The sequence below is a fragment of the Epinephelus lanceolatus genome, chromosome 20 (genome assembly GCF_041903045.1).
Source record: "Epinephelus lanceolatus isolate andai-2023 chromosome 20, ASM4190304v1, whole genome shotgun sequence".
NCBI lineage: Eukaryota > Metazoa > Chordata > Actinopteri > Perciformes > Serranidae > Epinephelus > Epinephelus lanceolatus.
The window spans coordinates 20,644,748-20,658,040 of NC_135753.1; the positions used below are offsets into that span (position 1 = coordinate 20,644,748).

General features: G+C 39.1%; 1 protein-coding gene across 1 annotated transcript; it reads left to right on the top strand.

The window, feature by feature from the left end:
* The first annotated feature begins 1 nt into the window (after nt 1).
* Nucleotides 2–6,652, top strand: sec22c (SEC22 homolog C, vesicle trafficking protein). Its single transcript, XM_033638161.2, has 7 exons — nt 2–245; nt 1,207–1,418; nt 1,624–1,787; nt 1,963–2,142; nt 2,291–2,409; nt 3,323–3,388; nt 3,478–6,652. The coding sequence occupies exons 2-7, from the start codon at nt 1,237–1,239 to the stop codon at nt 3,676–3,678; spliced, it is 912 nt and encodes a 303-aa protein (XP_033494052.1). The 5' UTR covers nt 2–245; nt 1,207–1,236; the 3' UTR covers nt 3,679–6,652.
* Nucleotides 6,653–13,293: the final 6,641 nt, after the last annotated feature.

Genomic DNA, 13,293 nt, shown 5'->3' on the forward strand with positions numbered 1-13,293 from the left:
TATCCGGAAGAAGATTTCAAGTTAGCTCGTTGGCTAATGCAACTTCTCACGCATATGTTAAAACAGGTTAATCAGGATGTCTGTAATAATCGTTAGTAACTGAAAGTATGCGATTGCACTCGTGAGGAGTATCTGAACCTGGCGCTGGCTCTCTGCTGGTGGTGTATTTCCTTATTATGATGCTGTAGTCAGCTAACATCCAGTAGCTAACTAACTAGGTGCAGCATGAAACCCACGATAATGAGGTAAGGTGTTACAACACGTATATAATTAAACATAGACTGATATCTCATTGTTTTAAAAGCAGAGCAAAATTACACAAGACTTCACAATTTTCAAACCTACGCAGTTAACTAATAATACACTTAATTGTTAGTCAATATATACACCTGCTAAATGCGGTCTACAAACAACACAGTAGTCCTGCAGTCCTCATGAAGGTGCTCAAGTTCAGTTGTAGTCAAAACTAAAGTTTGATATTAGTAGAAGGTATCTAAACTTTGTGATCATTGTGGAGTCTGTAGTTTGTAGTGCTGCTGGTTTGACTTGCGCTTACAATAGGCACCCCTTTTAACTCATTAATTAAACAAAAAACAGTCCTTTAAAATGACCATAAAGTTGCCTTAATTTTCAGTTACATCCTTAATGAAGGCAGGATGTATTTCAGGGCTGTTTTAAGTTATAATAGTATCAGCTAAGTGCCTAATAATATGGCAACTCTGTGTGTTATACTGTAATATAGAGTTGCAATGATTTGTCAGTTAAATGACACAGTAAGTCAGTGGTCAGTGGATTAATCTGCAACTATTTTCATTATCATATATACCGTTTTAAGCGACAAAAAGTCAATTTTCTGTTGTAAATATTTGTCTTTTGTAATAGTAAACAGAAAGCACTGTTGCTCGAACAAAACAAGACATTTGGAGATGTCATTATGTGCTTAATGGTCTTGTGACGCACATTTTTGACCATTTGCTGACATTTAATAGTCCAAAATGTATTGATTATTCAAGAAAATCATTGTCAGATTATGAAAGTTATTTACAAAAGGTACAAAATTAGCACCATCTGCTTGCCAAATTCTGTTTAATTATATAAGTGGCTGGTGAAATTTGAACATTTGGTTAGTAGACAGAAAAGTTACACCCCGGTTGCAGCCCTACATAGCAGTGCTGATGATCTGATGTTTCTCTGTGCCTCATGCAGGCAGTGTGTTCTCCATGGACCGAGTGGATCATGTCTCTGATCCTGTTCGCCTTTGTGGTTCGAGTGAGGGATGGACTCCCTCTGTCGGCCTCCACAGACTTTGAACACAACCGAGAGCTCCAGGAGAGGAAGCAGCAGCTCAGGACCATCAGCAAGGCACTGGCCCGTTTCCCTGACAGAGGGACCGTCAAGGGCCAGGAGCTCAACATATAGTAAGGGCTCAGGCGAAAAAAAACAGCAGCAGACTTTCTGTAATGGCAAAAATGATAATACACAGTGTAGAGCGACTCTGTGTGTGTTTGAGTTTGTGATGCTGAAGACAGACAGGATGTTGTCCACTTGGTCACAGGGGCATCCATGCCACGCTGCGTCAGGCTGTTTGTTTACTAAACACCTTTTCTCCTCTCACCTGTTCAGCTTCGTCTCTTCAGAGGGTGTATCCTACATGACCGTGTGCCACTGCAGCCTCCCTGTTGCTAAGGCCTTCTGCTTCCTGGAAGATCTGCGCTGGGAGTTCACAGCATGCTTCAATAGCACTGTTGTTGCCTTGGCAGCCAGACCGTATCCATTTTTGGAATTTGGTGTGTAGGAAGAGAAATATTGTCATCCAGATTTGCTGTTGATATTTTGGGGTTGCAAAGGTTTTTTTTTCTGTTTGACTTAAAATCTGATGTGTTGAATGACTGTGTTGTGATGCTTTAAACTAAAAATAAATACATTGATTTGTCTTTATGTTTCATTGCTGCCTATTAACAGACAGCACCATCCAGAAGCTGAAGCAGCAGTACAACCAGAGCGGTGGTCCGGCCCTGGAGGTGACCCTGGCGGAGGTCCAGGGGGATCTGAGGATCCATCCACCTCAAGTCATTAACTTGGAGGAAGTGGAGCTCACTAACGGCACTGCCAATGGGCACATGGAGCAAGGTCCTGGATCTGGTAAGACTGCTGATCATATGACTACAATATAGCACAAACAGCACAGTGGTTTATTATGTCATGTTTCTGTAATGCAGAAATGAGGAGGGTTCTCAATGTTTTCTATGTGTTTTATTATTTTACACTATTTATTTATTTTGTTCAACAGGTCAGAATGTAAGACTGGAACCAGTGACAGCACCAGGCATCCTCTCTCTGGTCCTAAATATCATGTGTGCATCTTTGAACATAATCCGTGGTGTGCACCTCATAGAGAACACATTCCAGGTATGGCCAGTGCCAAAATCCTATCACAGATTACTATAAAATATAAAATAAATAAGATTTTAAAAGAGTTGCAGCAGCGTGAAGCGTAGAAAAAGAAAGAGTGTCAGACCTGTATCAGGAAGTCAGAGCTAGTTAAAGGCTAAAGTGAACAGATACGTTTTTAGCTTTCTTATAAAGATATTTAGCGAGCTAGCGTAACTGACAATGGCCTCATCCCTGATCTTCTTCCGGCTGTTGCTGGGAACGTCCAATAACCCAGCAGCAGATGATCACAGTGTTCTTGGAGGCAAATAGTTAACAAGGGAGTTAGCAATGTAGCTGGGTCTGAGTCCATGTAGGGCTTTGTATACAAGAAAAAGGACTTTAAAATCAACTCTAAATGTAACAGGAAGTCAGTGAAGAGCAGCTAAGACTGGCCTGATGTGCTCTCTCCTCTTGGTTCTGGTTAATAGCCAAGCTGCAGAGTTTTGAATGAGCTGAAGTCTCTCAGTGGTGTTTTTTGGGAGACAAGTATAAATTGCGTTTAAAATAAAGGCATGGATCAGTTTCTCTGCATCTTTCTCATTTAGAAATGGTCGTACCTTAGCTATGTTTCTGAGGTGGAAACATGATGCTTTCGTCACCTTGTTAATGTGGGACTTTAAGCTTAGATCTGAATCAAGGATCACGCCAAGACTTGTAACCTCAGATTTAATACAGGGAGTCAAATTCCCCAGACTCAAATAAATCTATAAAGGAGTCAGGCAAGTTGATATGTCATAAATTACGTTTTATATTCAACATCTGGCCAGGGAGTACAGATGAAAAGTAGCCTGTTGGCTAAATCTGGCATATTTACAGCAGTGTTCATTAATATGCAATATCCCTGTTAGTATAATCTGAAATAAATGTGATTTGTCTTTTCTGTCCACAGGATGATTACGAAAGTGTTTGGAATGTTGTGGCATTTTTTCTGGCGTTTGTCTGCTGTGTGCTTCAGGTAAAAGTTGTCCACATTTACACTGCAAGCTGAATCCCACCTGTGTCAATCCCTCTCTGACACTGTGAATGTCCTCTCTGTGTCCACAGTGCCACCTCTACCTGTTCCACTCGTCCCTGAAGAAACCCAAGTCCTTCACTCTCCTGAGTGTGATTGTCCTATGCAACCTCTATCTGCTCGGCCTGAGAAACGTGTGGCAGCTGATCTTCCACATGTCTGTCGCCTCCCTCTCCACTGTCCTCATCCTCACCCGCAAACTGCAAGACAGAACCAATGATTGTGGGGTCTGAGGAGCAGAGGACATTAGACAGCTCTTTCTGTCTCCAGTTTTCAGTGCAGGTGAGAACGACAGGGAAGCAAATGGCTTGATCCACAGGAGTTCTGAAGAACCTACTTGCACTTTGTGTACATTTGCTTCAGAGACTGTAAAGAGAATACAGTGACATGCAGTTCTTTCTGGAACCTTTAACGTATCTGCAAACAGATACCAACAGAGAAGCTTAAACGTGACGTCTGTTGTAGAAGGAAAATGTTTGTGCCATTTGTTTCAAATAGTTTTTGAAGAAAATGCAGGAGTTTTTTCAGTCAGAGTTGCAGACCAAAGTTTTTCATGTAGAGACAAAAATTTCTGTCGAAGCTGGTCATGCTCGCTCCCGTTCAGCTCAGTATTATTTCTGCAACCACAGGCCGTTGATTATTTTTACATGATCAGTTTAAGTGACAGTTTGTGATTGTAACAGACATTAGATTTAACTGTTCTTAGATTGTTAGCAGACATTTAGGTCTGTCTATCCCACATTGGTGGCGGTGTGATACTTAAATGATGTAGTGCAGTTCGATTTAGGATCAGTGACAGTCAAGTAAAGCAGCAGCTATATTTATTTGTTTTCTATTATTTGCTCATTAGGCTGCAGTAAAAACCTAAAAGGTGTAAATGTAAGCTGTGGGTTGTTTCATGCCTTACTGTGTGACAATGCAATTCTTTTAGTTTGTTAAATTGTGTTGACTTTTGTACCGATACTCCGGCAAGTGCTCAGCTAGTCATTGCAAAGGTTCAAATGTAAGGGCTCCGTTATTCAATGACTTAATGGAAACTACATTCAATACTGAGGGAATATTAGTCTTATATAAGTGTAAGGCATGATGTTAAGGCATATTATCTTAATATTTTCAATATAGTTTGTCATAACAGGAGTCTTTCATCATATCAGTTCCATTTTTGTATCATCAAAACAATTTCAGTTTGTCTGTTTTATCCTTTTCTTCTGATCTCTGCATTGTCAAAACTGTGGGTAAGACTATGAAAGCACTAATTTGATGGTAAATTATTATTAAGATTTGTTGGAGAAAAATGTTTGACTGCACTATTAGACTTAGATTTTTTGTGTTGGTTATGGTAATTGTTCTTGAATATGTTGCAAATTGGGCTCAGCTATTTATATCCTGATTTATGTTTACTTGGTTCATTTGTTTCGTCTCGCTTCAGGGTTTATAACGCAGCTCCCTATATGTAGTTCTCAGATTGTTATAAACACAGAAATCATATGGTTATAATCTATGTTTAAATAGAACAGTAGCGCTGCTAAATAAATAGGCAAAGTATAAGTCTCCTAGGTATTTTTTTTTTAACATTTTTGTGTATTTAGCTTCTTAGACATTTGTTTTTTTAAATAGCTAAACAGTTGCACTAATGTCAGTTAAAGGGACAGTTCACCCCAGAATCAAAAATACATATGTTTCCTCTTATCTGTAGCTCTATTTATTAATCTAGATTGTTTTGGTGTGAGTTGTGTTGGAGATATCAGCTGTAGAGATGTCTGCCTTCTTTTGAATATAATGGAACTAGATGGCCCTCAGCTTATGGTGCTCAAAGTATGCGGAGTGTTTATGCACACGAGTCTCTCATCTATGAGTAGATGCACGCTTCCTTCTGTGCAGTGATACACTTGACGGGTGTAGTTTGATAGAAAGAAAATAGTTCCTACACGAAACTGCTCACAACAAGGTCTGTGGATTATCTTGAGTAACCGGGTCATGATTTCTGGAAAGAGACATTGCTGTTGAGTTTTTCAAATGTAATTTTTTTTGGCACTTTGAGCACCACAAGCAGAGTGCCATCTAGTTCCATTATATTCATGAGAAGGCAGACATCTCTATGGCTGATATCTCCAACACTCAGGAACTCACACCAAAATAATCTCGACTGATAAGTAGCACTACAGGTAAGAGGAAAAATATGCATTTTTGATTTTGGGGTGAACTGTCCCTTTAAGTGAGGGAAGTTAATGATTACTTTAACGTGTTTGTCAAACAAGTAGCGCTGTGGCGTTGTGTAATTTTCATGAGACTATTTAATCATAAAAGTTGGAGGGAATTATAACAGTAAATAAAAATGTTGCTTTTCATCCGACAATCCAAACGTCCTTCACAATAATGTACAGATAGTTTAGGAAAAGAATCATGTTTAGATTGTAGTTTACAAAGAGTGAGGAAACTACTGAAGGTTTAAAATGTGTAGCTGCAGAAAACACTGTAAATGACTTTGTGTTTTCTGGGTGTTTTGGTAAATTTCTGAGAATCAGACTGGCTCAGTGACTTTTGATGCTGTGTTCAGCCATACGACAGAAGAGTAAGCTCTTAATTAAATGAGGTTTTCTTGGACAGGGTTGATTTTGAATATAAACAAGTGAAACTTTGTGGTATTTTCTGTGCAGGACTTTGGTGAAGCTGTAATATTTTTGATACAAAGGAGATTTTACTGACTCATTGTTTCCACTGTAGCCTACAAGTTGTTGACCAAATGAATTGTAAAATAATGTTCTAAAAGATGTAGAACCAAATATTTAATATTTTAAGGCTTGAATGGAAATGAAGGATAGTTTTGTTGATTATGAAGGTTTGTAACATACAGTAGAAATACATTGTACAATTGAAACATGGCAGCCTTCTAGTAATATTTGGTTACGTCTTACATGTGATCTGAATTTGAAAATCATTCAGGTTCAGAACCTAAAGCGAGTTAAATAGGACATTTTCTTTATTCTGTTTAATACAAAACACAGTCAGCAGAATGAAGTTATTTGTAATTACACCTACATGAGGTTGATTCACTGGTTTTTGTGGCTGCAACTTGTTTGTAATAAGAGAGCGTAATGGAACAATGTCATTCATTGTAACTGCCAAATACACTGGTGATTACAGGGCTTTATTTTTCCTGCTGTGGTAAAACTGACATTTCATTAATAAATAGTGTCTTTTTTTCCACTTGTTGACGTTTGATTTGTGTGTCCAAGGTATCAGCATTAAGTCCATATTCAGCAGTGTTCAGACAACATAGAGAATATTTTATTACCTTCATGATTTGCTTTAGGTCCACTTTTAAAATATGTCTGAAGATTATTAAACTGGACTATTGGGCACGGGCCCTCGAACCCGAAGTGGCAAGGACACCCTCTGGCCTTCACCTGTAAAATGTCACTCAAAGAGACACGTACCAACCAAGAAGAGACTCAAAATGATCACAAAGAGGCTTAAAACTACTATAAAGAGACAAAAACAGAAAGAGATGCAAAACAGCTGCAACAAGACATTTAGAGACTCATGATGGTGATAAGAAAATGCAAAATAACCACAAAGAGAAAACTACAAAGAGACACAATACGACCACAAAAAGAGGCAAATGTATGTGTGTGGGACAGCAGTATACGATAGGTGTGTGTTTGATATATGTTGATCTCCTGATATGATTTGTTGTGTTCTTAAACAACAAACTTGAAACATCAATGCAAAATTATTGATGTATTCTTTCCAGTGTCACACTAGATGGAGCTCTTTCACAGTGTACTAATCTCCATATAAGTTTGTGTCTGTGTCAACTGATAGTTGCTTTGTATTGTAAACCCCAATTCACTCACTCATCTTAGATTTTTTTGGGGAAACAACTTGCATTCAAAACTTTTGATTTAGTGCAATACAGTGACAGAAAAGTTTTAAGTACACCAGACACAAAATAAATGTGTCACATGACCCTTGTCTGACAGGAATTTTTCATCAGTTAAGCACATTTTTTTGTTGTTTGCGCATTTAATTCTATGTTATATGAACATAAACATAAAATTAAACACACATTTTGCATTTTTACTTTTTTTTTCTAATTTCATTGAACTATAAAACTGTGTTATGGCAGGCTTGGGTTTCTGAGTTGCTAGAAAAAAAATGTTTCACCTCAGCACAACTTAATGTTAGACACAGGCCGGAGATCACTAACTGCACTGTAAAAAGTTATTTGTTAGATTAGTGGATAATGTTTAAAATAAGAAAAGTTTTCCATCATAAATGTATTTTATTAATGTGTTTTAGTCAGTTGACAACTTATTTTAAGAAGCTGGTTAAAATCAAAACGTTTTTGACATCTTGAGTAGGATGGAATTAAAATAAATAAGTTAGCATATCTTAAATAAAATAGTTTGACCACTAAATATCAACACAACTTTTAGATAAATATTAAGTTGATTTATCTTAAGTTTTTCGAGGTCAAAGCAAATCATATAGGTTGTAATTAACTAATTGAATTTGTCAGATTAGAAAAAAGCTCATAGGTTTCACTCTGTAGAGCCAGAGTTGGAATTACTTGAAAAGATGCATGCACATTTTTAGAGTGTGTGTATACAACTTGACTTATGGAGCAAAACATCTTTTACCACAACATTAACTGTAACCCATTAGAACCATTGTGAAATACATGAACATTAATCACTGTGTAATGGGTAATGTCAGTGATTCAGGACACATTTAAACAGTATCTTTGGCTTTTGTCCTTAAACACATTGTCCTACGGCATGCTGGGAAATTCCACCTATTTAGCCTCAGCACGCAGGAATTTGTTACACAATGATAGTGTTGTTTATTGGCCTTAAACTAATTAGGCAAAATTGGCTTTATAAATTTAAGTCAAATTAACTCAAAACTCAAAAACTGTTGACTTAACATAAAAGATTATGTTTTTTGTGTAAAGTGAACATGAAGTTTTTTGCTATTTTGACAATCTGGGGTATTAGTGTAGACTTTACATTAAAATTTTGTGTCAAGGATGGATTGGTGTTTACATTGTCAGTACTGTATATTATTGTTCATTAATTCATTAATTTATCTTCCATAACTGCTTATCCTGTATACCTGTATACCCAGCTGACATTGGGTGGGAGGCGGGGTACACCCTGGACAGGTCACCACACCATCACATAGAGACAGACAACCATTCACACTCACATTCACACCTACGGACATTTAGAGTCACCAGTTAACCTGCATGTCTTTGAACTGTGGGAGGAAGCCGGAGTACCTGGAGAAAACCCATGCTGACACTGGGAGAACATGCAAACTCCACATAGAAGGGCTTCCCCACCCCAGGTTTGAACCAGGAACCCTCTAGCTGTGAAGCAACAATGCTGACCACTGCATATATATATAATATTAGCCCATAGTACATTTATGTCAGGCTACAGACACATCTTAGAGATGAAAGTGTGCTGAAGAGCACGGAAAAAACTGCTATCAGCTCGTGTAGTTGTGATATCTCACTTGTGAGACAGAGTCAAGCTCGACAGGAGAGGTCACGAGAGTTGGGAATGAAATGCAGAACATATAAATATTATATATATTTTAGCAATTGTGAAAATAGTCATAATCATTCTCCTGAGAACTGCAATGATTTACCAAGGTCACATTCACGTTTAAACATCTGACACAGTGTCTTCCAGTAAAATGTTTATACCGTATGTACCCAACCATCTGGTTACTCACATCCACATTGTGACCCAACCATAAGGTTCCTGTGTTTATTTTAGGTCTAGATAAATATCCATGTTGGAGTTTTGCTCAATGACAGATCAAGTTCCGCTTCAGTTTACTTACAAATAGAGCTAATTCTTTTTAATCAGATAAACTGTGTATGTTGCCTACTCATAGAATAAACACTGACGGTTCTTAGAGAAGCTTCAAGAAACTGAGTGCAAACTTTCTTCACAAGCTGCTGGCGCTGATATTTTAAAAGGGCATATAAAAAAGGTGAAGTGTTTGTATTTCTTGTGCCTGTCTTTCAGGTAAATGTCCTGCACATCAAAAGACGGACTTGGGCTTTGATAAAAGTTGCAATAAAGCTTTTGAGTTTCGGTGTGACGTGATGGTGTCTGACGTGCTCTGTTATAACAGAGGTAGGAGACACAACCTTGAGGTTGATGGATGAAACTCTCAGTTTTAATAAAACTTAAGCACAGTGCTTTGCGTCTGCTCTTTTTCATTTTATCTCAGACTTTTTTCAAGCTGTAAGATTTGCTCTAGTCCTCATTGAGGAGTCACTGCATGGAGCCCAGTGATAAGGATGTGTTATATAGGTAATCCAGGTTTAATCCTCCTCCCATTAACAGAGTAGGTCTTTTTCAGAGATAAGCATGGAGCAATCATAACCTTTGACCTGAGCGTATATCCCTCACTGCGGTTTCCAATAATGTCACAAGTGAGCTTCTGTTTAATTTCTCGAGGCGCCCATAAAATCCTGCCCTAAATATCTGACTCATTGTCTCTATTGCCATTTTACAGGCGCTGCCATGGTTGCATCATTAGCTGTAAAGCATGCAGAGTGTTTGTCAGCATTTTCATGCATATTAAAGAAGGAAATTGAAGCCTCAGAACAAACATGTCCCTTAGAACTCTCAGTGCCATCCACAGTAAAATCACTCCTGCTTCAGTGTATCTGAATTAAAGGATCAGCTTCAGTGATCCTCGTCTGCAAGGATGAACCTCTTTTATCCTAATTGGCAGACGCTCCTGCGGTGTTGAGAAGCCGCCCTCTCTAACTTAACAAATAGGCTTAACAGCACGGGTGGTCCCGCTGAAATGTTTATGGCTCGTATTTCTCTCTCTCACAGACAAGTACCTCCTCATCTGCAACGTATTCACAGAGCAGCAGCACTGTTGGGTTTTTTTTAATGTTTGCCTTATCGGCTCTGGGTAATAACAGAATACACAGCAAACGACTTTCACAGATGATTTAATATGATGTTTGCTGCCAGATTCTATTTCCGTTGTATTGTTGAGGTGATATAGTCGAATGTTTCTTAATAACCATCAAATATGATGGTTATTGCACACATACACACACTGGGCTATTTTCTCTCTCCCTGTGGTTTATTGACACTGACTGACAGGTGCTGACAGGCATCACATCTGCATCCACGTCAGCAGCCAAACACTGAAGCAGACCTGTGCTTCCAAGCACCCTGGTTGACTGTGGGAAGATGATAGAGCAGCAGAACTAATTTTAAGAAATATATTTACAATTTAATTGAGAAAAAAGAAACTACTGCCCCGCATTTGCACGCCTCCACTTACCAGTCAACGTACACTTCCAGTTTACATCCATATCTGTCCAGATTCATATGTAGCCATGACTGTAGATAAGAACTCCAATATGGATGCTGCCCCATCAACCTGTCAGCATAGAGAGCTATACAGTCACCCACTGCTGTAGTCAAGACCAACTAAACTAAAGTCATGACCAAGCCCAGAGTGCATCAAGACCAAGACAAGTCCAAGACATTAAGGGGTTGAGACTGAGTCAAGATCAAAACCAGACCAGGTCAAGTCCCACACTGCATGACACACTTATGTTTGAATGTGGAACATGCAAACCATAGGCACTCCTCATATTGATCGAAAAGATCCACATTCCCATAAATACACCCACAGAAAACAAATGAAGATTAATTTTCATGCATCTCTTACTGTAAATGTGTGTATATGTAAAAGTGTTAGATGAGAAATGTCTTGATAAAATCATCAAAAGGCTTTGCAGAGGTGAATTTTACGAATGGGAATTCTCCTTTGATTTCACTGAGCAAACAAATGCAAACAGTAAGAAGCTGAAATCAATTCACTCCTCTGTTACACAGGCAGTTCAGTAATACCCCGGCAGTTGTGATCTTGACCAGTCTTGAAATAAAACCCTGAGTCCTCTTGTCCAAGACAAGACTGAAACCAAGAAGAAGTGGTCTTGAGATCGGTCGAGAGTTCAAGACCGATTGAGTACTACAACACTGCATCAGGACAGTTTCAAGATGGACACCCAAATAAAGTGTCACCAATTTAGTACCTGACCAAATGTCTCCTCTTCTGTTCCTGAGTTATGACACTGCATAATGGCCAGGAAAATGTTTTTGCAGAACATTTCAATGCCACAGTGAAGCTGACCTTTAACCTTTTGGATATAAAAGGTCACCACTTCGTTTATTACTATAAAATGTGTGAAATTTTGTCATAATTAGCATGATTTCTTGAGTTACTGTGAGGTCACAGTGACATTCAACCATCAAATTCGAATCAGTTCATCCTGGAGTCCAAGTGGATGTTTGTGCCAAATTTGAGAAAATTCCCTAAAGGTGTTCCTGCGATGTCATGTTCACAAAATTGAGATGGACGTTGGGTCTCAGTAAGCTTTGACCACGAAATTCTAATCAGTTCATTGCTGAGTCAAAGTGGACGTTTGTGCCAAATTTGAGAAGATTCCCTCAAGGTGTTCCTGAGGTATTACGTTCACCAGAATGGGACAGAGGGATGGACAATTCCAAACCATGATGCCTTGAGCAATGGCCGTCGCTTCCATCAAGGCATAAAAAGATATTCTTCATAGTTCTACCCCTAACATTGCAGTCCAGGGAACACAAATGACATCTCATAGTGCACAAAGGATGACGTTGCAGGACCCACCAGGATATGTTACACAATTCACTTGCATTTAGCTGAAGACTGTAATTAGGCTAATTGCTGTAGTTTTTTCTGGGGATAAAATATGGCTTATTTAAGAATAGAAATAAATAAAATGACATTCATTCATTCATCTTCTAACCACTTCATCCTCTTGAGGGTCGCGGGAGGGGGCTGGAGCCTATCCCAGCTGACATCAGGCGAGAGGCAGGGTACAGCCTGGACAGGTCGCCAGACTATCGCAGGGCTGACACATAGAGACAGACAACCATACACACTCACATTCACACCTACGGACAATTTAGAGTTATCAATTAACCTAGTCCCCAATCTGCATGTCTTTGGACTGTGGGAGGAAGCCGGAGTGCCCGGAGAGAACCCACGCTGACACGGGGAGAACATGCAAACTCCGGGCTCCCACACCCGGGATCGAACCGGCAACCCTCTTGCTGTGAGGCGACGGTGCTAACCAACACACCACCGTGCCGCCCAATAAAATGACATGTTGAATAATTTTATATTTTTAACTACACAAATTTAAGCTGTTACAGTATTTTATTACAAATTGCATCTTATTTTTCTGTCCAGCAATGTACAAATTGTGGAGGTTGTTGGGTCGTAGACAGCAGAAAGCTTTTCTTGCTCCAGCTCTTGAAGGATTCAGAGTCTGACAACACCAGCAGATCATTACACTTTCCTGATGGCCTACAGTAAATGGTGGCACAACTGTGTCGCCTGCAACACTTGTCAAAGTCTGTCATCTCTGTGTCACCGTACAAATGATGGCATCAAAACATTTATGTTAAACTGTTAAACATGAATGTTCAGCTACTTAGAGTGGTCTTTTCCTGCACAGCCAGATGTAGCGTTCCGACCAGGAAATTGATTAACTCAAGCAGGAAGCACTTTGAAAAAAAAGATGTACTCTACTGCCAGACAGCAGCAGCATCATGTCCTGTAATGATCTAACTGGATTCTAAGGGCATACCGTACAGATCATGGACATGAACACACACAGGCGTAATCATGGCATTAGAGCTGAAAATAAAGCATCCGTTTGTCCAGTCACATTGATTTTGTGGTTGAGATTCACCTCATTATAACTGTCATACAAACACTGACTGTTTTCGCTGCAAAAAAGAAAA